Source organism: Leptosomus discolor, chromosome 7 (genome assembly GCF_034619465.1).
Source record: "Leptosomus discolor isolate bLepDis1 chromosome 7, bLepDis1.hap2, whole genome shotgun sequence".
Taxonomy (NCBI): domain Eukaryota; kingdom Metazoa; phylum Chordata; class Aves; order Leptosomiformes; family Leptosomidae; genus Leptosomus; species Leptosomus discolor.
Window position 1 is genome coordinate 50,248,583 of NC_141397.1, and position 27,511 is coordinate 50,276,093.

Consider the following 27,511-nt stretch of genomic DNA (forward strand, 5'->3'; position numbering starts at 1 on the left):
CAGGAAAAAACACACCCTGGCACAAAGCAATACTAAAGGCTTATTAAACAGAAGCAACCACAGGCATTTGTATTTTCGGTCTCCTCTAAACCGTTGGTGAAAATGAAAGCCTTAAATTCCAAAACCACCTAAATTATGAAATTAAGTTACACTAAAGGAGTCATATTTGACAGCAGATTTATCACTAGATTAAAACAATTTGACAGGGATTTCTGATAGTTCTGTTCACTTAGATTGCTTTGTTTTGAATGTATATATTTGATAAGTTGGAAACAACAGAATGTGAATGCCAAGGCTAAACTACCAAAGAAGGATACACAGGAAAAGAACAGGACATCTTTATTGGGCTCACTGCCTATATTAATATTGAATGTAGAATTAATCTTATTTTTAGGAATTAAAGTAACTATAAGTAAGATATTTTACAATTCAAAATTTCTTGGGAAAAAAGGTTGCTATATATTTCTATAAATTACAGTATTGATCTGTACAGACAAAGGGTTCTTATTTGAATATTACAAATAATTTAATCAGATTACAAAAAAGACCATAAAGCTTTTAGTTTATAGAAGTATAACTACAAGCACAAGATGTAAATTTCTCATGTTCTTACTGGAGCTCTGCAATCCACTGGAAAGTTGGGAGGCTTGTGTTCTTCTTCCTTCTGTATGAAAGTTCTAGACTTCATTGCCAAACTCCAGTTCGCTGTTGGTTATTACTAGTATACTCAAAAAACATGAAGTCCTAAGAAGGAAACAAAAAGCAAACAAAACAAATACTTCTTAAATGCAGTTCTTAGTTCAGAGATCTCCTCATTGCTTTGCAAGGTATTCAAGGCCCCTTCCTCTCAGAAACCTCAAATGATGAGAAGAAATTGAGGGCACCTCTCTCCACCCCCCATCACCTGGGTCTCTCCAAATAGAAGAGAAAGGAGTTGTTGGTGAAAGGCCTACATGGAAACTAAATTATCACTAGCCAAAGCTGTGCTTCCTTTACTCAGGATTCCTGCCCTGGCTTTGTTCAACCTGACAGTCCCCTCATTTTTACCTCAAACTGGGGTCCATCATAATGGCCACTATCTTTAGTTTACACCTGGGGGCCCCATTTTCTGTGTCTGGAGTCCTGCGTTTCTCACATGGCAGCACACAAGCACACAGCTAAGGGAAAACTGGTTCAGGCTGTTAGAGGCTGGTGAGAACTTTTCAAACTCAAGGTGCTTCACATGCCCCTTTCCTCCCCCTCTGCACCTCTGCCAGCACAGAAGCAGTCCGCTTTTTGAGGTTGTACCTGATGCCGAATCTCAAAGGTAAGTGGGAACACGAGTGTGTCGCACACTGTTTTCAAAGAGCAAAGTGAGCTGCACTGCAGTATTTGACATGACAGAGTCATCGTGCAGCTGAAAATCCCTGTAACGAGTTAAATGTGCCTTGCCTCCACAGAATTCTCTCTCAACGAAAATGATTCCTCCGAGAGCATTTAATCCAGATTGGCTCAGTGCTTCACATACTTCCAAAAAAGAAAGTCAGGAGGAACTGGCTGCAGCATTTAGTTGTCCAGTTCACCAGCTCAACAGGCTGCTCTGGCTTTGGATGGGTCTTTTCGCTATTGCTGATCTACTTTTTTCTGGTCTCACCATCCACATAAACATGCTTTCCTTTGCTAATGAGTCTGTAATGAGCCTTCCCTTTACAGGGTTTCTCAGTCCCGTTACATATGAAGTTCTGCTTAAATACAGTTTGCACTTCATGTAATCTAGAATAAGCTTATTATCTGAAATAATTCTTTGTTGCCTTCCATGCTTATTTTTACACACAAGAAATTCACAAAAAGCTGTCACCCACTTCAAGGAGCTCAGACTTAAATCCTTTACCAGCACAACTTGAACATGGAGATGAGTTCATATTCAGGTGTTAGTGAGTGACAGACTTACAATAAGGAAGCAAGCACCAATCATGACAGCTTTCATTTTTACATCAAGGTCCATTGGGAATGTGATACCAAAGTTATCTGCATCTGTAAAGGCTTCTTTCAAGAACCCAGACCACTGCTTAGAAATTCTCCCAACAGTACAACTCTCATCCACAGACTTCACCTAGTTTAACACAAAATGAAAAAAATCAACATCAAATCTGTCATTCATAATATTCCCAAATCCTTTTCATGATAGATCCATTTGAAAGCTTCAGATTGTGTTATTTGAATTAATGCAACCATTGAATGCAACTGTTTGTACCAAAAGGCAGCCCTGACTATCAGAAAGTCAGTCTTAAGTAGCATATACATGAACTTAATTCTAAACCTGACTACAGAGTTCAATGCTTTAATGGTGCTGGAAGACAGCTGCTGCACGCACACACACACATGCTCTGCTGGAAATGTTGTCTTTTAGCTGAGAGAGTGAATTAGTTTCTTCTGACATGTACGGGAACTGCTCAAGTGAAAATTAAACAAATTACATTCTTCTGTTCCAATGCAGAGATCAGCCCTTTGTCAACATTATGTTTCTTAAAGTCAGATCCAGTCTTCTGGGTCATGTGAAAGACTAGTCTCCAAAATAAAATGATAACAAATTTGCTTTAGGAACCATTTGCAACATCATTTTAAATATTAAATAGTAGAGTAGTGTATCTCTACTTAACGTGCATGAAAATAATGATGTGTTAATCACTATTATTTTTAAGTGAAAGTTGTGACTCTTCAGTCATTCAAATCTATATTTTAGGTCTAAATTATGTTGATTTACTTGGTCTTTGAATGATTATTAAATGATAAAATGAGTGGTTGTAGGAATTCATTTTAATAAATATCCTATACAGCTGAGAATAACATTTTTTTGTTAGGACCTAACATCATAGAATCATAGAATGGTTTGGGTTGGAAGGGACCTCAAAGATCATGTAGTTCTCACCCCCCTGCCATGGGTGGGGACACTTCCCACTAGACCAGGTTGCTCGAGGCTCCATCCAACCTGGTCTTGAACACTGCCAGGGGTGGATCATCCACAACTTCCTTAGGCAATTTGTTCCAGTGTCTCACCACCCTCAGGGTGAAGAACTTCTTCCTTGTATCTAGTCTAAACCTGCCCTCTCCCAGCATCCAACCATTACCCCTCATCCTGTCACTGCAGGCCCTTGCAAAAAGTCCCTCCCCAGCCTTCTTGCAGGCCCCCTTCAGGTACTGGAAGGCCGCTATAAGGTCTCCCCGGAGGTTTTTCTTTTCCAAGCTGAACAAGCCCAACTCTCTCAGCTTGTCCTCATAGGAAAGGTGTTCCAACCCTCTGACCATCTTGGTAGCCCTCCTCTGGACTCGCTCCAACAGCTCCACATCTTTCTTGTGTTGGGTGCTCCAGAGCTGGACACAGTGTTCCAGGTGGGGTCTCATGAGAGATAGATTAAAAAAAAATTTGGTGCTAAATATTTCAATTAACAGATTTGTGTGCAACCACAGGGAATCAGTCTCACTGATCACTGATGAGTGGCTTTAAGATGTCATTTCTGGAAGTTTGTCTGGCTTATCTAGAGTGATCTAGATTCTAGAGAATGAATTGGTTATACTAGCATTAAAAGATTATGTACTAATTACTTAATATATACTACAGTTCAGTTGACATGTAATAAGTCAAGCCACAAACTACTATCAAATTACTATCTGAAGGAAGATACAAACAATTTTTAGCATTGCATACCTCAAAATGAATGTCCTCAAAACAGCTGCAGACAATACATGGGCCAATAATTTTCAGTATATCCTTTCTTTTCTCATCTTTAATGGTAAACTTTGGCAGGCAGGGATGCCAGTTCTGAACAACAAAACCAACTGGTATTCCTGGAGGTGACTGAACTTCTAGCTTTACAGGAAAAAGAAAATCTCCAGATGAATGTTCATGTTTTGATACGCTTGTTAAACAAAACCCACACTAGCACAAAAACCAAACACAAGTTATTTTTCCACAACAACCTGGTTTTCCAATGCATGAAGCTCCATGGGGTTTTCTGTGAACATTTTCAGAAAACTGCACAGAAATTGCAACTTTTGCCTCCACTGAAAACAGCAAGATGATCCTAAGCCTATGGAGATCACAAGCTATGTATCTACAGTAGAAAGATCAAAGTCTAGTGAAAGAAAAGCTGTGAGCATCCTGAAAGCATTCAGTGAGGAAATCCCAGGATGCAGCTATTGCAAACCCCTCAGTAAGAGCTCTGAGTAGGCTAAGATTTGAGGCTTCAAAAGTTGCATCACCCCATAATTATTTTGATATTAAATAAGCTCATAATTTCTTGTGTTGAATTTCACTACAGCTTTAACAGCAACACAGTGAGAACTCTAGCTGTTACTTTACGAAAGCCATTGCCCAACTCTTACACTGCAAGTCCATGTCCAGTGCAGATTGCGGCACTAGCCACAAGTTGCCTAGCGTGCTGTTCAATCAATTTTTTCATTACCGTAAACAGAAGTGGCCAGAGTGAATCTAAAGTGTTGCAGTACATTAGCTTCTTCCCAGACCAAGAAGATCCCACACACAAATCCCACAGATCTTTTTCCCCACAACTTACAGACAAAACCTGACTTGTTTTACCTTGTCTCCTGATTCAAGACAACCTCATCTTAAAACTGCACAGGTGGACCATGTTCCATGTGAGGGAAGATGGTAAGAGAGAGCAACTCACCTCCTGTAAGCAGCAGGGAAAGCAGCACGAAGAACACCGGAGGGGTCTCTGTAGCGTTATCACCTCGTGGCCCAGGTTGTCTATAATCCGAAGGGTGAAGGGTCGTGACGGTCCACAGCAATTCCTGGTACAGCAGTCAGTGTCCTCTACTGCAAAGTACACCCTTTGCCCCAGAGTATTCTTGATTTCATATTTGTTGTTTGTTTCAAAGCCAGTCAAAACTGAAAAATAGGAACAGAACTGTTGAATGTCTGAGGTGTGTCTAGTCAGAAAGGTCATGCTAACTCAGGCAGGTTATTAAACAGAAGCAACCAGGCCTCATTCAAAGTCTGTCAGAGGCAGCTACTGGCGAAGGGAAGTGGTGGGGAAGGACCCTCAAGCAGAGCAGCCTGACGGAGAAGTTCAGACAGGAGAAGTAACCATGAAGATGGCAACATGGAAAGAGTATGGAGAAGTCCATTGTTCCGTTCCCACCAGACACGGACACCTACTACCAAAGCAATAACCACAATTACAAATAACACACATGGAAGATTCCCAGGGAAGTGCTGAAGGGATGAGAATTAAAGAAACCTGTGAATTTGGGGGAAAATCAAGAAAAGGGCTCTAGAGGGCACAAATATGTTCAGAATGAGAAGGCCACAAAAAAAGCCTCACAGTCAAGATTCACAGCAGCACAGACAGAAAACAAGAGCCAGGATGGAAATTTTAATTAATTTCTCTAACAAATGAAAGTACTCTTAGAAGCATTATGGAAAGAAAATGCAGCAGCATTAGGCGTTAGCTGAGATGGATGGTCCATTTTATTTCTTCTATTTCAAAGATACTAATAACATGACTTGGACATTCTTAAAGTGAACAGAATGAGGGTGTGGAAGGAAAGCAGTTCAATTCGCTAAAACAGCAGGATTGCCTGGAAATGGCATCAGAGACACATGCCAGTTTATGGAATTAGATGGAGTAAGAGAGGATAGAAACGATCTTTAAGTAGGGAAGAAAGGCAAGTAGAAATCATGTGAATGAATAACATGGGAAATGTGTGACTTCAGCTATAACTAGCTACTAAGATTATTCAGTTGCATTGCTATGTATCTTAAAAGATACAGAACCTGTTAAAGTCCTCTGCCCTCCTGTTTTCTCCTCCTCTCCTCCACAACTTCTGCAGGAACTGAGACAGATAACAGAGGCAGGAAAGAGAAAGGTGGCAATCCACCTTAAATAGGTAGTGTCAAAGGAAGTCTAAATTTTACCATTCTTGGGATTATTAGATTTAAACATTACTCTGGTATAAATACTTTTCACTTACTCTCAAGAAGTTCAATTTGCTGATGAATTAATATCTGGTCAATCTGTTTGTGGTTGAAAAATTAAACAGAACAAGTAGTTAACAAGTTGTAACTAAGAGAAATCTAGTTATAAGAAGCATTGCTGTTTCATTTCAGAATGAAGATTTATGGATTAATGCATTGTCTAGAGGCAGATCATCTACCACTAAAGCTGTGGAAGTCACTCACGTCCCCTGTCCTGTCCTCTGTCAATTTAGCAGAACAGTGTTTCAGAGCACCAGAGCAGATGGCAGCAGTTGTACCCAAGCTGGTCTGGTTACAAGCACGTAGGGCTAATGTGCCAGTCTCCTTTCAGGACTCAGGGTAGCTCAGCTAAAGAGCCTGACAGAACCTCTGGCACCACATATCCCAAATGCCTACATCTGGAGACTGCACCGAGAAAAGCAAGAAACTGAGAAATTTTAGAGCAGAAGCTCAGCTACTGCTCAACTCTGAGTGAAACTCAGGAAGAATCAGCCTTTCCTCACTGGTGGTTGTTTAGGTTTTTTCCCAAGCAATTTGCAAAACTGGCAACAATATGTTAGTGTTACGCCTTGATATTTGCTCCCAGTGATGAGATGAACTGTTCTTTTACAGTACAAGGACATATTCTGTAATGTGGAAACTCTGACTAGTGCCTCCCTTAACAACATTATGAAGAGGTGTGAAGAAAGCATCATGTAGAAAATTAAGCACCTCTAATGTGCTACAGTTGCCTGTATTATATATATTTATTATATACACTTTGCCAAATCACATTACATCTCACAAACAGTAGCTTCAGAAATGGGAAGGATGTATGATAGCCCTGTGCCCCTGGTCCCTTAGCATCTCACTTGGCAGGAGAGTACTCCACGAAGTGCTGCAGCCGTAACAGGCACCTCCACACTCAAACATGCATCAATCACATTACAAAAGGCTTCACTTAGCAGCCCAAAAGCAGCAACCCATGCAGCTGCAACAAAGCCTGATGCTTTTTTAGCTTTTTCACAGATGCAGGCTGCTTCTCAGGTGAATACCTTTTCTCTAGGGAAGGAGGAAGGGTGCAGGTACCTGTGTGAGGTATTCCAGTCCAGGAGGGCAGTTGGGAAGAGAAGGAGGGACAGGCATCCAGATTGTCCCCTCCTTCACAATTGGCTGGTTCTGGGTGGGTGGAACAGCAAGTCCAGCTGAGACTCCTGTGGCCTGTACCTTAAAGCCATAGCTCCCCATGCCTGCAACACCTGGTGTGGTAGAAGACATGCAGTTGTGAAACTTAGATGCTGGAAAAGAATTGCCCTATCGATCTTCAAAAGAGTAATTTATTCACTATTTTGAACTATGAAGATCCTTGTACTACAATATATTTCACTTGTGAATATTACAACTTTTGTGAAGTTACACTGAATTTGGATGTTCTAATCCCTCCAGACAAACAAAATAAATAAATGCATCATTCTTGAATATAGCAGAAATTTTATTCACATAAAGACAGGCAATTTAGAAATTAGAAATAAATAAGTGAAGGTTATTTTTAAGTGGAGAAGACAGAATATCTTAAAAAAACCATGAAAAGTATTGGCATTTACAAGTTGTCAGTTCAGCGAATAAGGACTTTTAAGACAAAGTTTTCCTGGAATTATATCTTCTAATTATGTGATAGGGAATGTCCTTTAAGCAAAGTTCATCTGCAGTTTTCAAACCAGCTAAGTGTGATCAAAAAACTGCACTTTCCCATTTGTTTAATTGATTCTCTTTCAAAATTCAGGAAATCACCAACTCCTTCATGGAAGAGGTGCGTACTAAAGGAGCAAACAGCTCCACATTTTGTAAAAGCCAAGTATGTCTTCTCCAGTTAGCACTCAATAGGAAAGACAAGCTCTCATGAAGCACTTCAGGGTCTGAATGCTCAGCAACCCACCAGATGGCACACGCAGCACCACTTGGTGCTTACAACCCATCCCATATGCATGGGCTGTGTGCAGAGCCCTGCCTTGCTTGCAGCAGCACGGCCTTTGCTACAGAGATGCTTTATAACATTGTAGCTGAAGCTGATGAAGTTGCTATTGGAGGTTACAGAACAAGAACTGTGTTTTTTCCCTCATTTACAGATAGGCTTTCAATCTGATGCAGAGGAATTTTATATTTTACTCAGAAACAAGCACAACACAGAAGCCACAAGGAGTATTTTTGCAGAGATGTACAGAGACAAATAGTTCAAGAGATGGTGACTTATGGACTTATCTTTAGCCCAAATCAGTTCAGCACCAATGTCTCACATTACATTACAAAACATGGACTGTATGATATGAAAGCTCACGCTGTAACCATAAGGAGGATGGTACCTTAGGTGATGTACAGCTGTGGCTTAAAACTCGTGGGTGACAACATCACTCACCCCAGAGAAGGATCCACCCTTATGGAATACAAATCACTTTTATGTCTGAGCACAGGCTTTGCACACAAACTATCTACTGCCATGATGTGTGTGGGGACATACAAGTATTCAAAATTAAAAAGGTTCCCTTGACCGTCATCGCACAGGTAGCATGTGCCCATTTCCCACTGAAGCTAACTGTACTTACAGACCTCAGATTGCTGTGCCACCAGGTCCGCAAGCCTTAACTTAGGAACAGCACCATAACTTAGACCAAACTTTTTGCATTTTATCTGTAACCTATTCTGTGAGCCTGATTGTTAGATATTGCTCATTGTGATTCGGTTCTTCAGAAAGCAATTAGTTGCCAGAACATGAGAAGGTATTTAGGAGTTTTTGAATGTGGAGCATTTTGAATGTGGAGCAGAAAATGAGATGGAAGAGGAGAAAAGCAAATGAGTGAAAGTATAAGGTATAACCACGTGCAAAGTACAGCAACAGAATAGGAAACAGGAACAGAATACATGGACCAGCAGAACTGCAAGGGGAAAACAATTATTTTCTTCAGTTCTGGATTTCTAGAGTGAAATACAGTAAAAAACTGAAATAACATGTTAATAAAAAAAACTAATCATCAGCAAGAAGCTGCCACACATTAATTGCTTCACATCAGTAACACCTCTCTAATGAACTCCCCACAGCAATCACTGAGCAACATCCGACATTTTTAACTTCTGTCACTGTCTATACAGCTTAGCATGTGGTAACACGTAGCACCAAGAAGGAAAGATGACTTTTCAGCATAACAGAAACTACAGAATTAACAGCAGAAAAGTAAATCAGAGGTAGTCTCCCTTGTGAAACCTCCTGCTTCCTGTGCTTATTTCCTAATGATATAGCAGATCTGTAGCCAAGCAACCTACCTTGGTAAGTCCCAGGTGCATGCTGTGGGTAGCCATAGGGGACTTCGTTTCCTGGCACATAGTTAACGTTTGAAAATCCAGGTTCTGGGGCAGGTTTATGTGCTGGAAGAATGGAACATATGCTTTGAGTATGGCTCATTTCCTTCTACCCTAGGGTGAAAGATCCAAAACATTGCCTCCTTTTTCAGAGTAGACATACAAGAAAATTAAGTAGCTGTTTTCTGTATAGCAAAAACTGTATAACAAGCTCCTATTTATTCACAATACTGAATTTCAGTATAATTTAAAACTTAAAGTGCAGAAAGAAGGCAGGTATTGCTCATGATGCCATGAAGATGTCACAGAATCACAGGATCATTTTGCTTGGAAGGGACCTCTTGAGATCACCTAGTCCAGCTCCTGCTCAAGCAGGGTCAGTTCACTCTGTGTCTGGACCAGAAGTGCCTTTGTTCATTTACACTTAGAAGGAGGCTTTAATTCAAAGAATTGCCAGGGAACTGACAGGCTGCCCTACTGTACAGAACAGACTGGTAATGAGTCATTCTCCGCTATATAAAACATTTTTCCTCAATTTCTATGAGGAATGCCTAACCAGCAGACTCAAGAGCGTTGTGGATTTAAAAACATTTACCAAGTTCAGTTTGTAAGGAGAAATATTTTTAATTTTTAAAATTTTATTTAACTTCAGAAAGCACGATCTGAAAATGTAAGCTATGTGTTTCATAAATTATTCAAATTTAAAATGTAAATAATTTCAATTTAAAACATTCATACATATTTCACAAAATTAGAAGATAAACTAATAGCTAAGCTAATATTGCTTGAACACCTCAGAAGGATCCATGTTATCTTTGAAATTAATGAAAGATGATATTTTGGTTATATTTTACTCACCTTGCATTGCCATGGATCTGCTTGTAATTGTTCTGCAAAAAAAAAAAAAATTTGTTTTATAGGTTTTTTAAGATATAATTTCACAAGAGTTATTCAGTATTTTCTATTATTGATGAAAGATACTTGCCTGTCTAAACTGTATGGAAAAGCTGAATTACAAGTACAAGCTAAAATAAATTTAAATATCTTAGCTTTCTTCTAGGCTATGTCTCCACCACAACATAAGGCTGAATTATCTGTGCCCACATTCATGCTTTGAGTATCCTGAAATCATCCTCAACTCAGAGGAAAGCATCGGAATGTGCGGTTACTTCACTGCAGTACAAGACTCCATTGTGCAGCCATTCAGAAACATCACACAATTCATATGAACAGATTACTGCAGTAATTTCAGAGCAACTGGTTTACTGTATTGACATTGACTACAAAACCTGCTTTGGTAAATCCTGGAGCAGCTGCAATGCCATGCTGCCACCTATTCAGTTCTTTAAGCTATTCCACTTCTGAAGTGGTACTACTAAATATCATGTATCCAATTTTTGTCACCAAACAGTAATAAACGGTGGGCTTGCACAGGCAAGTGGGCTTCCAAAGCAGAATATAATGAGTGAAAGAGCCAATTGCTTGTCTTTTTCTTTCTACTCTTCCAGGGTTGCCAAAAGGATTTTAAAAAAAGCAGAAAGAACATTTACCGATGATGGCATCAACCTTGAGAGTTACTCCTTTCAGTCTCTGGGGTAATGAGAGAAGCAAGACAATAGCAGCAACTTCTATTAACGACAGAAGTCCAAAGTAGCTAAGAGATCCATGAGTGGAAGTATGAAAAAGAATGGCATAGGAGCTCCTTTCTACAGAATGAAAAGCTTTAAAATAAACAATAAAATTACTTATTCTCTAAAAAGTATGCAGTTCAAGCCAAACTAGTAACATGTTTTGTCTGTTACGGTTCTTCCAACTAGTCCAGTTCAATGATTATGGTCATTCAAAGCTGGGAATGAAATTGAAACTGAAAGCAGTTCCTTCCTGCTTTTCACCCCCAGAGTAAACGCAGATGTCACATGATGATATGGCATCTACTCACTTTCCAACTTGTACACAACATCCTCTTTGTTTAAGAAATTGGTCTTAAAGTGTTCCTTTTTTAATGTATTTTTTCTTCTACTTTACTAACAAAACCATCCTAGTTGATGTACTTTAATTGGATTCTAGTTCCCATATTAATAAAGTAATAGGAAATAATTTAAAACTATACATCTAATGCAAAAATCTGAAAGAACACATTCAAATTACATAAACTTTGTTCTTGCAGTTGATAATATAGAGTGACAAGTGACAATATGACTATATTAAAATATGTTGACCATACCAGCTTTTAGGAACACCACAAATTAAAGATTAATAAAAACCTGTTATTTAAACTAGCAAAAGATCAGTTTATCAGTTTATACTGTGAGATGTTCCAGCTACCTGAACTTCCATGAAATTCTGAGAATTAGAGCTGAACTCTTTGGTTAAAGGGAGAGTAGAGACAGAATCATACAATTTATTTAAAAGAAAGACTTTACAGTAGCCCAGAATCTTTTTTTCTCCCTACAGCCACACATATACGCCACTGTGCAATCTAGGATTTAGAATTAAAGAAAAAATAAGAAAGAAGGTGCTTCAGCAAGTAGAAGTCCATTACTGAATTAATTTTGGTTCGACAAAAACAGTAGATGCACGAATCCCTTGTGCTATGTGGGCCACGTGCTGCAACGTGACTTCACCACATAAATCAGGAGTAAGTTGTATTGCAGTGAATAAGCTGGCCATGGTGTTCCAGCAAAGGCAGCTGTATATCTTTGCGTACATCTTATAAAGAGCTTTACAAGACCCTGAGCAATCCAATCTAAATTTGAATTTAGTCTGGCTTTAAGCAGAAGAATGGCTCAAATGACCTCCAAAGGTTATCCTTTACAACCTAAATTACGCTCGACTTGTAAGAGTCCTTCACATTTTATTACATCAAACATTTCCCAGAATCCCTCAGCTGGAGTGCAGAAGGGAGAGAGGAGGGTAGGGACCAGGCTCTGGCTCCCAGCACCTCACCCCTCACTGGGGCTATTTTAGGTTAGTCCTGTGTGAAGGAGCCTGTGCCAGGAAAAGCTGCTGAGTTTTGCCCTTTCCTAACGAGATTCCCATAGGAACTCACAGCTCGGGGTCCACTCTCCTAAACAGAGTGCAGACAACAGATTAAATATCCTCTCTTCTCTGAAGCAGGGGACATAATTGGGTTCAGCTTTACACACGAGAAAGCAGAAGTGATTTTGCTGGAAGGAAGGAAGCGCCTTTCGCTTCATGCAAAGCAGCTGCCTGGTAACGAATGACCCTTACAAAATACAGTCTCTGGATGATCTGAGGTCCCCATGCTGCGCCTGCACACCGGGACTGGGAAAGGCAGGGGGTGTCCACCCACCCTACACACTCCTAAAAGCACAACTTGAAACCCTCAGTGTGTCTTCCAGCCTCAACCACTGCAATGCAGAGAGGAAATGAAGGCAAAAGAGACACACACACACACAAAACAGTCCTTCGACTGAAGGCTGCCAAGAGCAGCTGTTCAGCTGTGGGTTAGCAAGCTGACAACAGACCCCCACACCTCATTTGCTGTACTGCTCACGAGAGAAAGGAACTCATAATCAAGAAGTCTCATTCTTCATATCCTGTCCCTACATGTTGGACGATCTAGAACTGATATTGCCAGCCTTCATCCTCATCCGTAGGAGTTGCCAGACTTTTTTCCCCTTGCTCTCAGAAGTAGCAGTCAATTGCTGCAATAGCCTAAACCCTCTCACCCAGCACCAGCACACCCAACTATTTTCTCACTTTCTCCTTACTTTCTTAACGTTATTCAAATGGGTAGTATGGAAGCAATCCTCAGAGGCACCCAGGTACTGAGGCACAGTGGTTTTTCCCCTCCAGGAGTTCTGAGCCCGGGCACCTAAGGACAGCCAAAAACTTCTGAAAAGGAAATTGAGGACACAGTGTTTCCAAACTGTTCTAGTTCAGAGAATAATAAGGAAATAACATCCCTAGATTGTTCCTTTTTAAGGAACAGCAGAATGTCCATGTTTCTCTTCAATCACTTCCTCATTTTCAGAATTGCATTACACGCTACGTCTCCCTTACCCTGATGCATGTCAGTAGATACGCTGCAGCTGATTTAGAGATGTCCTGATTCAGTTAACTACAGAGCTTCTGGTTTTTATCAGAAAAACAGTACACTAGCGTGAGAATCAGTTTCGTTTCTTATCCAGCTCACTGAAATACTGCCAAGAACATACTAACATAAACCCCCAAGAACAAACATCATGCATGGTGCCATTTAAATACCAAACCAGGCCCTTTCCAAGAAATTCTATGAATCAAAGAAAGGCTTAGAAAGCCAAATAGCTGTGAGGCATGCATTAGTTCACCCTAGCTAGCTTCGTGGCACGTCTTTTCGTCATCCCATTATATTAGACTATTCAGCCACTGGATTTTAACCTTCACTCCTGGAGAAACAGTATACTTAAAACTAATGTTGTTGATCTAATTAAACAGATTATTTTCTGCTGAAGTTAACAAAATGGCCTTCAGAGAAGCAGTGAAATGAGCTATAAGTTGACATAAAATTATTTTGTTCTGATGCAGTGAGGTACCCTCTCCTCTTACACGGACATCTCTCCTGAAACCTGGGAGTCTCAACACCCGAGAGCCAAAAAAACAGGTCATGCTCTGGGTTTCGAGCCTTGCTGAGACGAGGGCACATCTGTAACGTCGTTCGCTTCATTGCTGGGCGACAGGACCACCGTTTGCTGAACTGTGTCTGCTGCTGTCGCCTCTCTCAAGCAGGGCTCTCCCAGGACAGCCTCGGCAGCAAGATCTCTCCTTACACCACTCTTCGCGAGTGACTTTGCTAAACTAATGTAATGCGCGATCCCCAACTGAAAAAAGTGGCCCTTCTAATCATCACGTCCTTTTTCACAGCCCTTCTAATCATTAAGCATACAGTAAAGAAACTTATATTCACAGCAAAAAAATACCCGTTCCCAAAGTTCAGGAGCCTCTCCACGTCGTCCCGCACCGAACCCCGCTTCCAGCCGCGCCGGACCTCGCCGCCGCTGAGCACCGCGCCGCCCCGCCCCGCCCGTCCCCGTACCGTCCCGGCCCCTCCGCAACACCCAGGGCTGCGGGGCGGGAGCTGCCCGGGGCCGCCCCGGGCGGGGGAGGGGAGCGAGGGCGGTTCCTTGTTTCCAGTAAGAAACCGCGTTTGTGAACCGGGAAGCTGGGCTCGGGCGCTGCGGCAGCCTTCCCGCGGCGGCTGGGGCATCGCGCGCGTCAGTGCTGTTGGTTCCTTTAAGCACTTTATTTGCTATGGCAGTGGAACAGAAGATCAATTATTTGCTTAAAATTAAGTGATGCAATATTTAGAGAAGGTAGTTAATGGCTCGGTATAACTTCTATGACTAAAGCAACACTGGCGTTCTTTCATTACGGAGGCAGTTCAAACTCGCCCATGTAACTATTGTCTTTTATATGTATCACAGAATCACATGGAATCACAGAATGTTAGGGGTTGGAAGGGACCTCGAAAGATCATCGAGTCCAACCCCCCTGCCACAGCAGGACCACCTAGAGCAGATCACACAGGAACGCGTCCAGGTGGGTTTTGAATGTCTCCAGAGAAGGAGACTCCACAACCTCTCTGGGCAGCCTGTTCCAGTGCTCTGACACCCTCATAGTGAAAAAGTTTTTCCTTATGTTAATGTGGAACCTAATATATAACAAATGATTGTTCACACTAAAGTATCATCCCAAAATAATCTTAGGTTTCCTGTAATCTTTACACTATCACTTCTCTTGTCTGAAAAAGTTTCTACTGTAGCCTGAAAGTTCAGCAAAGATAGCTAGTTTCTGTGAAATATCTGTCAAAGGAAGGAAAAAACAAACAAACCAACCAAACCAACCCTGAAACCCTTTAGTTGATCCTTACCCAGATGCACTATTTCTGAAAGATTTCCTGAAAACACAGGTGATTGGAGGAAATTATTACCTCATTTTTGGTTCATTCCTACATCAATACTTCACAGTATGATACTATCTGGAGAAGCATAGACAGTCCAGTGCATTCATATTGCTTGAGTCTGAAAAGGTCCAAAGTTTCTAGATGTTTCCTAAAATTTTTGAAGTTGTTTTATTTCAAAAACATTTGCCTCTAGATAGCTACCCCAAAAATGAGTCTTACAAAAAAAGACAGTTTCATGACGCAGAATCCAGGCATATGTGATGGTGAGAACTGGAGTAAGCAATGGGGGTGCCCATTAATTTGTTTACTCTTTTGGTAACAAATTTAACCATACAAGGTAAACCCCAAGAAAGACAGACAGTACTTTAATGTCAAATGTGACTTTATAAAAATGAATTTCGTGCATGGTCCCAAGTTTACTGTACTGTCCTGCTTCCATGCAGGCGCTGCGGAGCCACTCACTGCCCTTAATCCGTTAGCCACCCTGTAGTGATGAAGAATGGAGAAGCCCAAAAAAGAGAGTGTCAGGAGAGCTGCTGAAGGTCTTCCATGTAAAAGCAGCTTGTGTTTTGGCTCCAGATGATCACTCTAAAACAAAGGCTCATCAAGGTTTCTGTTAAATAAGATTTACCATGAATCTTTTTTTTTTAAAAAAAAGACATATTGTTATATCTCAAAGTGCCTCATTTTTTGGTGGATTTGCTGTTGAATCATGCGAGATTAAAACAAAAAGGAAAGTATTAAATTCTTCACTTTCAGCTCAAATTTTTAAGAAAGAAGCTACTTTGTAATAAAGCATTGTGTATTCGAAATACTTTCAGGCTAAAGATGATCGAAAGATGCAGTTCTCATCAATGTTACATAGATAAGCCATTGTGTGACCCAGCACAAGCAGGATGCAGGAACAAACACAAAACCATGGACGAAATGCAAAGAGTAAATTTATTTTCATTACCTCATCAGCTGGGGGATCCCCAAAGCAGCACCCAGGCAGAGGGACACAAACAAGGACGCAGGTACTGCAGAGCTTCGTCCATGCTAGAGGATCACCGAACCTCCTATTTTCGCCTGTATATCAGGGATTCGCGCAGGCGTAGTTTACCACTGTGCTTTGATCTTTCCCACAGCAGGTCAGGAGTCTCAAAGATGTTCAATAAGGTGTCTTTAAGGCTATGACAGGCCTATGTTATCTAAACACAGATGTTCTTGTCAAACATGCAAGACTAAACAGCCATTGGTATGATATATGTGGGTTTTTAAACTCCAGCTGCAAGTCACTTGAGCATGTTTACTTCCTCCTCGCCAATCTTCCATTATTTTCCCACAGCCATGAATATATTAAACTGAAAAGTCTCATTTTAGAAGGCCGTTGTAGATTTATGCAATGCTTGCTAATGATAATCATAAAATGTTCCAGGGTTACAGAAAAACCGGTAAAATATATTGCAGAGGATTGGCTTGCAGAGACATTTCTTTAAATGTCACTGTTAAGATTCACATGGAAGTCCTATTGTCTACAAACATGTAGTCTATATTTTTACTGTAATGGGTTGTCATTTTCATATTAATGAATTTTTAATCTTTAGATTGTATAAAAACAATTACATACTGAATTTTTTTATAACACATTACAGTGAATAACAAAACATTTTCTTAGGTTTTAAATCTAATACTGAATTATTCTGCTAGTTTCTTCAATGTTTTTGGTTCCCCGATCATTCAATAATCATAATAAATTGAGCTTTAAAAAAAAAAAAAAGTATTGGGGCTTTTAAACTTCTGTCCATATTGTTGAAAGACCTGTCTTTCACTCTTCAGAAACCTTTGGATATTATTACATGTACAATGTGTACAGAAGAAGGTAAAACCTAATGAGATGCAGTATGCAAGTCTTAGTTTCAGGATAGAATTATAAAACAAAGCAAAGAACAGTTCAGCTCTGTCAAAGGGTCTAAATAATGGATCTGTTGTAGCAAAATGCACTTTTGATATTTCCATCTCTAGGCTGCTGCTATCCTTTTCTTTCACTATCCATTTGCAATCTACAAGGCTTAAGAGTACTTCCAGACAATTACCAGTTACCTATGAAGAAGATGATCCTGTTTGATAAATGAGTAGAAACAAAAATGTGTGATGTTTTCACAAGAAGGGAAAAAGATAGTCTGCTCCTTCTGTGTTAGGGACTAGCTAGCTAATTCTTAAAATCAAATTATCACAGTGTCACAGGGGGTATAATAGGTAACATCATTCTGAAATATATTCACCTCTTTGTCAGATCCCACAGCTTTGAATACCTTTGTAGCAAGGTATTAACTGTAGTTCGACTTGGATTGCATGTTATGTACATTGAAGTAACATATGAAGAATATGATGCTCAGAGGTTGTAGAGCCTAAACTAGAGACTTACAGTAAGAAAGCCAGCACCAGTCCTGCCAGCTTCTCCAGGAATATCAGGGGCACTGGGAACGCCTGATGGATAACCCTGAAAGACAAAATTACCTTGTCCTCAGGAAAGAACAGTTCTGAAAATTAAATATTAACCTTGCACCACACCAAGATAGGATGCTAGAAAACAGTTTGAAAACCTGTCTCAACTATCATCTCTTACAGCCTACCAAATTAGTAGCCCAGTTTTCAAGGCCTTTAGTCTGACCAGGATTGCACTCAGCTACACTGAGAGCTGAAATTTTGACAAATTGCTCCCTGAGTACGGGGTTTTGAACTTCCACAGAAATACCTGAAAGCAGCCTCAGCATGAACTAGTCAAATTGCTGAAGGGTTTAAAGAGCTGCACAAATTAGTGCTGTATCACTTGAACTCATCCAGACTGCATCACTGGTGGAGCCGCTTGGTGTGCTGCCTGCATTGCAAAGCCTCCCTGCTGTCATCAGGGAGTTGGACCATGGTGCAGAGCCTAGCTGTTTGAAAACTTGTACGCATCTGGAAAAGTTATAATAACTTTTCTGGATTGCCTTAAAGTCAACCTTGTAGTAAAATTCGGCAGAAAAGAGTAGTTAGCCGCAGCCTGCTCTGCCTCCCCAAGTTAGAGCCGCGCGTTTGAACGGGTGCCAGGGCAGGAACATGCTGGGCTGGGCTGCAACTCCTTCCGGTAGCGAAGCCAAGCCCTCAGAAGAATGACGTTATGATGTTGTCGATACTAGAGTCCATGCTGTTTACAGATCCATGCTTCATATCTAATAAAAAAATATCCAACCCTCTATAAAAATCTATTGCTCTGTTTCAATGGAAAAAAAAACAAAAACAAAAAACGCCAAACTAACACTTTCTTCTTTAGGACCTTTTTTTCCTCTCACAGAGAGGAAGAGAAGAAAGGATGTTGTGTATCTAATTGTAAAATGCAAAAAATTTCCAAATATTATTTAGCTTTTCTCCTTATGATGTTTACATTTTCCATCTCCAAACTTAGAACATAATGCTGATTCACTGTATTTGAATTTATTTTAATTATTTAAATGAATTAATTAAATTCATTTTTGCTTTTTAGCCACAGAATACCTGGTTACATACAGATGATAACTCCAAGCTGTATGTCCACCTTGAAAGGAAAATAAGTTATATCTGAAACAATTTTACCTTTGTTGTAGAAGCTCAGATGGAATCCATTATATAACATTAAGAGAAAGACTTGCTAAAGCCTGAGGCCACAAGTGATGAACTTATGCTGAACTTATACTTAGTTGCATGAAGGAAGGTCCAGAGACTGGTGCATCCTGTAAAAAATGAAGTAGCCACATTTATCAGCAGAAGCTGCGTCCTCAAGATGAGAAAAGGGGTGGCTCGCCTGGAGACAGATAAAGGATCCGATGAGGAACAAGAACCCTGACCCAAAAGTTACTATTGGACTAAACCATCATGTGAGGGGAGAGGAACTTGGATTGTAAGGGTGTAAATGATGACAAATGACTAAAGGAGGGCTACAGGAGAATGCCAGTAAATGACAAGGGCTAACGAAAAGATCTTGAAGAGTCACAGTTGTGGTTAAAACAAGAAACTAAGATAAGGGAAACATGGAAACATTTGCTGACTGGAACAAGCTGTTCTGAAAGAGCCTATCCTCTTTATTCACTCATTATAATACTAAAATGCCCTCATCTAGATTGAGACGACCCCCAGATAAACCAATCCCCCTCCCCACTGAGCATGAGCAGTAGAATAAGTAAATATTGTCTCTTTAATTGTAAGCAAAGACTATATCAGCCAGTGGTGATAAGAGGTAGGAACTAACCAAACAATTATGTTAGAGAAATGTTCTATACTTTGTAGATACCATGTAAACTCTGTAACCGAATAATGGGTGTGCTCGCTTTGTGGAGTTACCACCTAGCACCCATCTCTGCGCAGACATGAATTAAACAATTATCTTGACTCTGTGTGGTGATCAGCTCTTTGCACACTGGGTAGAACCCTGATTTTTGGGACAACATAGTTGCCTAGAGATTTCTTTGTTCGGGGTCGCTCATCGATGTCACCCAGCTTGAGCTGTTTTTCTGATGTACCACCTGCCTGAGACTCTGCTACAGGAAACCTAGGGTAAAAAAACTTCTTTAATACCTTGTTTATAAGGCACCACATCAGAGAAAAAAATATATATACATATTCATGTGGACTCCATAGTTACAGGAACAAGAACAAACAAATACTGAATCGTTTGGGAAAGAAAGCACTTGGAGCAACTTGGCTCATGTCCTGATTAACGGTGTTGGTGAACTAAGCTTCTGCATCCTTTTCTATACATTCATGTACTCCGTACTGAAGCTGCTGGTGTCCATGTATGTCTCTGTACTTAATCTAATCCAACAAACCTGATTACAGTAATTTGTGCATGCAAGACTGGGAATTAAATTTGAATCCTTAATAAAGAAAACAGAAATAAGCAAGTGCAGGTCACTTTGTAGCTTCACATAGTCTGTAGCCTTTCTGTTCTAACTCCTGTAATAAGGTCTCTGTTTCAATGTTCAACTTCCCATAAACAAAAAAACCTATTGTTCTAGCCCTGCACTGAATTTCCCCTAGACACTCGATATCACAAGGATTGGGGATTTTGTTTTGCTGGTTTCCTCAAGTACATAAGAAACTAATCTAAAGCTGACTGGCGTTTTTCCACACATCTGCATTGAGTCTACTAAGAGGATTAATACCAGACACCAAGAAATAGGTTTTAAACATTTTTTTAAGAATTGGGTATAGAATTATTTTTGACATGGTTAGGAAATTAGAAATACACTGTAGCATTTGATACTACCTTTCTTTTTTTAACAGGAATATAACATCATTATATTTAGCTCAGTTCAGATTTATATGCAGAAATTTAGATATATTTTTTGCCCAGCAAATGTGACTTTTTGACATAAGGATGAATGTTACATCTAATATGAGGATATCTTTATCTTATCAAAGAGAATAGAGACAGCAGCATCTTTTCCTCTTCCTTCCAGGCATTTATCATAGGAAAAAACTATTTACCTGCATCGGCAGAAAAAACGATGCCATGATTCACACAATACAAAGTAAATTATTGGTCTTTGCTATATCAAATAATGCTCCACTTCTTTTCTTATCCGGCCAGGATCACTGGTGTTATGTTGGGCAGTCAGTGTTTTTCTGTTAGATCAGCAGGTTGAAATTCTCAATACCTTTTTTATTTTATCCAGTGAGCAGATTTAATCAGGGGAACCCCTTAAACATTAAGTGGAGAAGTTGGGATTGCTTCAAAAGAAGTGAGAAAGGGACCATATTTCTAGTAATTTATTGTTTTAGGTTTAAGCATGTCCACCTGAAAAGAAACATTATTTCTAGATTCTTGACCCCATATTTCTAGGTATGTTGCTTATGGTCTGCATATTCAGAATGTTACTTTCTGCCACTTTAGCTTCTGATTCCCCTGACTCCAGTACCTCTTCTGATCCTGTGGTACCCAAAACCAGCTTCTGACACAGAGGTCTCCAGTAACCTGATTTGCTGGATGGAGTTGTGTTGCCCAAAGCAGCCTCATCTTTCTTCCCAACATCACCTGAGCAGCTTTTCCCTTAGTGCTCAGGCATCCAGTCTGATGTTCACTGCGTTTAACCTCAGGAAAGGTGTTTGCATACCACAGGAAATTACAGTGATTACAGATTTGCCTTTTGTGCCTGTGGAAATAATCCCACAGAAGACACAAACACTTCTCCAGCATTTGTGATCTGGAAAGCAAATCCAGAATAGAAAGCAGTCCTGGCAGATGCAAAGAAAGATTATTTGTGAGTAACTGTTATAGTCTTAAATACAGAAAAGACAGAGGATGTGAGGTTTGAGGCATAAAATTGAGGGTGCTGCCAGGAAATAAATGAAAACAAAAGAGAAGAAAGAAAAAAAAAAGAAGGGGAAAAAGAAGGGGGAAAAGATGGGGGAAAGAGAAGGAAGAAAAGAAGGAAAAAAGAAGGAAAAAAGACACCCCCCCTCCCCACAGCAGGCCAGGAAAGGCTCCTGAGCTGCACTGGCAGCAGCCCCAGCCCTCGCCTGTGCACATCTCTGAAAGGCTGGTGTCACTCAACTGCATATGCAGAGGAATGGAAAAGGGACTGACCGAGTCCAGGACTTTTAAGTTTCTGACCTAAGATTTAGAATCTGCCAAGCAGCACTTGGATGTCTGCATTGTAAAATCCGTCCATCTCTCTGCGTGGAAGCTGGTGCAGGGATAAGTCAGGATGGAGCAAATTGAAGTCAGTGTTATCATCTGCGGATGATGGGGCAGAAATGAAACTGAATATCAAATATCAGAAGCATTTTTGTGAATATAGGAATAGCAGATCGTGACTGTACCAGAGATCACAATATTGGCTGCTTCACACTGTACGGGTTTTGCTGGCAAATACCACACAATTTACAGTCACACAAAAATGCACTTTTAAAATCTGACTAAAGTGACAATTTTCTGATACGATTTTCACAATACTTAGAAGTTGCTGGGAGAGTTTGGGTTTAAAAGGCTAAACCCACCCCCCAATTATTCTCATTTTAAGGAATCTTATCCAGATTCAATAAATTATTTTCCTTTTTGTGTTTATACTACTTGTTGTATCCTAACTAGTAGTGCTTTTGAAAGCAGATGGGCAAATAATGAAATGTTCCGATAGGCAAAATCTATGTTTTAATAAAACATGATGAGTCTAATATCAGACCAGCACCAGTGTGTCAGATATGATGTACATGCAATAAAAGGCACTTAAAATCTAAACATTTTTAAAAGTAGATAAATTGCTATTATTATTATTTCTTTGGTGTGGAACTGGAGCAAATGGATTCCATCATGCTTACAGCTGACAGGTACCCAACATCTCCCCAGTCCCAGCGTAGCCATCTTTTTGCTTCAGTAATTAGGCCTTCGCTAAGATAATAAAAAATGTATTCATGAAACCAGAAGAGGCAGCTAACACATTATCTCTGTATTAAAGATTTGTAACTGTGGTAACAGGACTGTTAGCTTATTTGATTTCGTTTAACGATGTCAAGTCAGTCATCAAGCCTGCAGTCTAATGTGAGTTTTAAGCTCACCTTTGAGAGGGAAACTGGGTAAAAACGGTTTTAGTATTGTAATATCTTTGTTAATTCAGGATCCAGATAGCAGGACTGTACAGTTAAGAGTTCCAAACCCCATAAAGCAACAGTCCTTATATTTTTACATATACTGGCCAGGAACATGTCCCCTCAGGCTGTCACTAACAATCATGACAATAGTTTAAACAGAAAAAGCAATTCCCACAGTGAACTGTCAGCCATCATCATCAGCCTTTCTCAAGATAATTGAACACAAGGGGAAAACAACAACTAAAGAACAGTAGAAACAATACCACACATTTAATTTTGCTACTAAATGTTTTTGTGCCAAGCCAATCTCTTTCTTAGACTCAGAAGAAGGCTAAAGAAAGCTTTACTGCTGCCAGTCATACATGTTTTTGAATGTCAGCACTGCAGATGAACCATCATAAGCCGCTTTAGAGTCAGAAACCAGGATATAGGGAGAAAAATAACAACTTGACATAAAGAAATAGGCCATTACAGTTTACAGCATTTAGGATTAACTGTGATACCAAGAGTTTAAAATGCAGCTTTTATAAATCCTGTTTTCTGCTAAAGGGATACTGATACCGCAAATAGATATTTACAGGCAACATTTTCCTAGGCATGAGGGTTTTTTTTGTAAAAAGCGTAATTAATACAATAAACAGGAAATTCGACTCAGTCCAGTTCTGCATGCCCCATCCTGCAAATGTCCATCTCCATGTGTCAAAGCTGGCACTCCAAATTTCCGGACTGCTTAGAGTTACCTGGGTTTGAGGGGGGGGGGGGGGGGTGTGGTGTTTTCTTGTTTGGGGTTTTTGTTTGATTGGAGTATTTTAAGTTTATTGCAAAGCCAAGTTCTTTCATTTAAGCACTGTTGCAGGCAACTTTAGATCATACAGCAGCAATGAACCTGGACAAGCTTGAGAAGTGGGCCTGCGTGAACCTTATGAGGTTCAACAAGGCTAAGTGCAAGGTCCTGCACCTGGGTCAGGGCAATAGCTGATATCAATACAGGCTGGGGGATGAAGAGAGTGAGAGCAGCCCTACAAAGAAGGACTTGAGTGTGCTGGTGGACAAAAAGCAGGACATGAACCAGCAATGTGTGCTCGCAGACCAGAAGGCCAACTGTATCCTGGGCTGCATCAAGAGAATTGTGGCCAGCAGGGCGAGGGAGGTGATTCTCCCCCTCTACTCCGCTCTCATGAGACCAACCTGGAGTACTGCATCCAGCTCTGGAGTCCTCAGCACAAGAAAGACGTGGACCTGTTAGAGCAAGTCCAGAGAGCCACAAAAATGATCAGAGGACTGGAGCATCTCTCCTATGAGGACAGGCTGAGAGTGTTGGGGTTATTCAGCCTGGAGAGGAGAGGGCTCTGGGGAGACCTTACTGTGATTTTTCGGTACTTAAAGAGAGCCAGTAAGAAAGGTGGGGACAATCTTTTTAGTAGGGCCTGCTATGATCGGACAAGGAGTAATGGTTTTAAACTAAAAGAGGGCAGATATAGGCTAGATATAAGGAATAAAATTTTTAATGTGAGGGTGGTGAAACACTGAAACAGGTTTCCCAGAGAGCTGGTAGAAGCCCCATACCCAGAAACATTCGAGGTCAGGTTGGACGGGACTCTGAGCAACCTGATCTAGCTAAAGATGTCCCTGCTTGCTGCAGGAGGGGTTGGACTAGGTGACCTTTAAAGGTCCCTTCCAACCCGAAACATTTTATGGTTCTGTGATTCTATGGTTCTATGAATGAAGTGTTAGCTGTCCTTGAACACTCCCTCCATCCAGTACATTTCATCACAAGCAAGGAAAGTACATGGGTAGCACTCACTGGCCAAATTCCTCTAGAGCTGACCTTGTTACACTGCTATTAAACCAGAATCACATGAAGCTGTTATGTTAGGACACCTGTGGCCTTGAATTGACCTCTCACCTTTTGAAAGGTACATAAAATTAAAAAGCTGATAAGCAGCAGTCCATTGCTATGGTGCACGGGGTATCTTTGGCTTGATGGGAGGAGTTCCCTTCACTCTCTTTGCCCATCCTTCAAAGCCCTCACTTCCCAGCCCCACCTCTGTTCGAGCACAGCAGAGAATATCTGACAGCACCCGGGCCCACATCTGCTTTGGTTTATAATATTTCAGTCTTTTGGATACTAGCATTGCATTTTAATTCAGCATTATGAAAAAATAATGCCTTTAAAATTTACTGTTCTTGATTAGGCACCCTAGACTTGTCAGGGAGCTACTGATTGTTTGGTATTAAAATAGTTTACTTGTAGAATATTAGAATTAATTGTGTGATTGCTTAAAATTATGTTGAACTGAAACTTGGTTTACTTTGCTCAGCATGAGTGACTGGAGTGTTGAGGCCTTAGGCTGCAAACTGTAACTGAACTTTAGCCAAATTTTTGCTTAGTACTGGGAGCCTTATACGAGATAAACTGGACCATATCTACAATTCAAGGAAAAGACCTTCAAGAAAGAGAGAAACTATTCTATCTGAAGCCAACAGAAAATGGACAAGATTCAGGTGCAGATAAGACAGGAGGATGGCAAAACTACAGGAATAAATAGAATTCAAAAGATATTACTCCAATCATCATAGAGGAAGAACAGCCACTAAACAAACTAATTGGACAAAAAGTCTGTGCGTGTCACATGGACAGGCACGTGAAAATCTCATGTAATAGATTATGAGGTTTTAACAGGCACAGGGAAACAACTGAGGAGAGTCCCTCTCCAGAGGTCCCCAGCTCGAGCTGAAATAAAGTGACTCTGAAGAAAAACCTAGGGTCTGAACCCTTCTTTACAGGCAGGAGCTAAGACTAAATCCAGCCACATCTAGACTCCTCTCCAAGAGGAAGGTTAGAAAGCAAGGGGGTCCAGTCTGAACCTCACGACTCAGGGAGAGGGTCTTCCCGAACTCTTCTATAACACTGATAAAGGAGAAGCTGTAAATGAGGTTGGTTTTGATTGTCCTGCAGTATACACTGGCACTTCTTTTATCAACCTGAGGATAAATAGTGCAATACCTAAACACATAACCAGGCTGAGGAGAGGATGTTATTAAAAAATGTTGGTGAACTAGTATCAACAGACTAGGAGAAGACTGAGGTTCTCAACAACTTTTTTGCCGCAGCTTTCACTGGCAACCTCTCTCCTCACAGCTCTCAAGCTAATGGCCCACAAGACCGGGACCAGTCCCTCCCACTGGGAGTAAAGACAAGGTTCGTGACTATCTATCTGAGGAACATGAACATACACAATTCCACAGGACCTGATGAGATGCATCCTGGAGTCCCAAGGGAATTGGCTGATGCAGTTGCCAAGACACTCTCCATGATATTGGAGAAATAGGGAAGGGAATTGGGAAAAAGAGGAGCAGACCCATGAGTAGAAGTGAAACAGATTTAATGAAATACCACCAATACCAACAGAAATATACAGACTTATAGTCAGCCAAATGAATATCTAGTCGTCACAATCAATCAGAGAGCCGTCCTTAGCAGAAGCTAGAGGAGAAGCAGGAGGAAACCCCCAGAAGCTCCTTCTCCTTAGTAAACCTTTCCCCTTTATAATGACCATGACATTATGGGATGGGCTACATCTGTAGCTCACTCAGGTCAGCTGCCCTGGCTGACTTGAAACTGCCAATAGCCTGCCTAGCATGTCTGGGCTGTGGTTCTGTTCCAGCCAAACCAGGACAGATTTTAATGCTTCACGGTAGCGTTGGAACTCTAGACCCTTCTATGTCAAGCAAGATCGCAGTTAAGATGATGTTGCTTTATAAACAAGAGACTGAACAAAGCTATTCACAAAATTTAACTTCTGGAACATCATGGGAAAAGAGATGAGTCTGATCTCTTTTGTACAGGTGTCCTAGGTTACAGTGTAAAATGTGCCAAAAGGAAAAAAAAAGTATTCTATTACCATCTTCAGGAGCTGTTGAGACCAGGTGGGGCGGTGTTCCCTGCCTCCCCCCTCTGGACTATCTCCTGTCAATGGGCACAACAATGCCTTATCGCCTGACCCATCGATAACTCGCTCCTGGGCTATCTCCTGTTAATGGCCCATCAAGGAACTGCCTCAAGACTCGCCATCCCATTGTGAGATGCTCCGCCCGGGGGCGGCGGGGGAAGGAGCCAAGCAGTCCATGCCAAATAAAAACGGAGATTTTGAACACCCTAGCAGCCTTCTTCCGCTGGAGTCCCAGAGGAGTTCCCCCCCGCCCCCACCCCCCCCCCCCGCCCCCCCCCCGCCCCCCCCCCACCACTGGAGTTCCAGAGGACAAGAGCTACCTACCTACCACTGGACCTTCGGAGGAAGACGGAAGACCAGACCCTTTTACAAGATCACTGCTTCCACAGAACTACATCCATCACTTCAGGAGGACTGCAGCCATCATCTTATCGGACTGCTAATGCCACGTGGCAGTGTATTTCTGACTCTGTCAGTGTAAACCAGTAGGTTGTTTGTTTTTTCCCTGCCTTGTGTTATATATATATATATATATATATATATGTATTAGTAAAGAACTGTTATTCCTATTCCCCATATCTTTGCCTGAAGGCCCGTTAATTTCAAAATTATAATAATTTGGAGGGAAGGGGGTTGCACTTTCCATTTCAAGGGAGGTTCCTGCCTTCCTCCGCAGACACCTGTCTTTCAAACCAAGACAACAGGTTATTTTTTATTTTTTTACTTCTTCTGCTATGATACATCTCCTTCAGGAAAGGCTTC

General features: G+C 40.8%; 1 protein-coding gene across 3 annotated transcripts; it reads right to left on the minus strand.

Moving 5' to 3' along the window:
* Window positions 1–553: 553 nt before the first annotated feature.
* On the minus strand, window positions 554–14,288 carry PLSCR1 (phospholipid scramblase 1). 3 transcript variants are annotated; one of them, XM_086467744.1, is made up of 9 exons: window positions 14,230–14,288; window positions 10,166–10,197; window positions 9,272–9,373; window positions 7,046–7,215; window positions 5,974–6,016; window positions 4,668–4,888; window positions 3,686–3,847; window positions 1,931–2,092; window positions 554–744 (listed from the first exon to the last, which is right to left on the minus strand). In XM_086467744.1, the coding sequence occupies exons 2-9, from the start codon at window positions 10,176–10,178 to the stop codon at window positions 685–687; spliced, it is 933 nt and encodes a 310-aa protein (XP_086323870.1). In that variant the 5' UTR covers window positions 10,179–10,197; window positions 14,230–14,288; the 3' UTR covers window positions 554–684. The 3 variants fall into 3 exon arrangements, with proteins under 3 accessions (XP_086323870.1, XP_086323872.1, XP_086323871.1); XM_086467746.1 differs by lacking the exon at window positions 14,230–14,288 and adding an exon at window positions 13,042–13,075; XM_086467745.1 differs by lacking the exon at window positions 14,230–14,288 and adding an exon at window positions 10,858–10,883.
* Window positions 14,289–27,511: the final 13,223 nt, after the last annotated feature.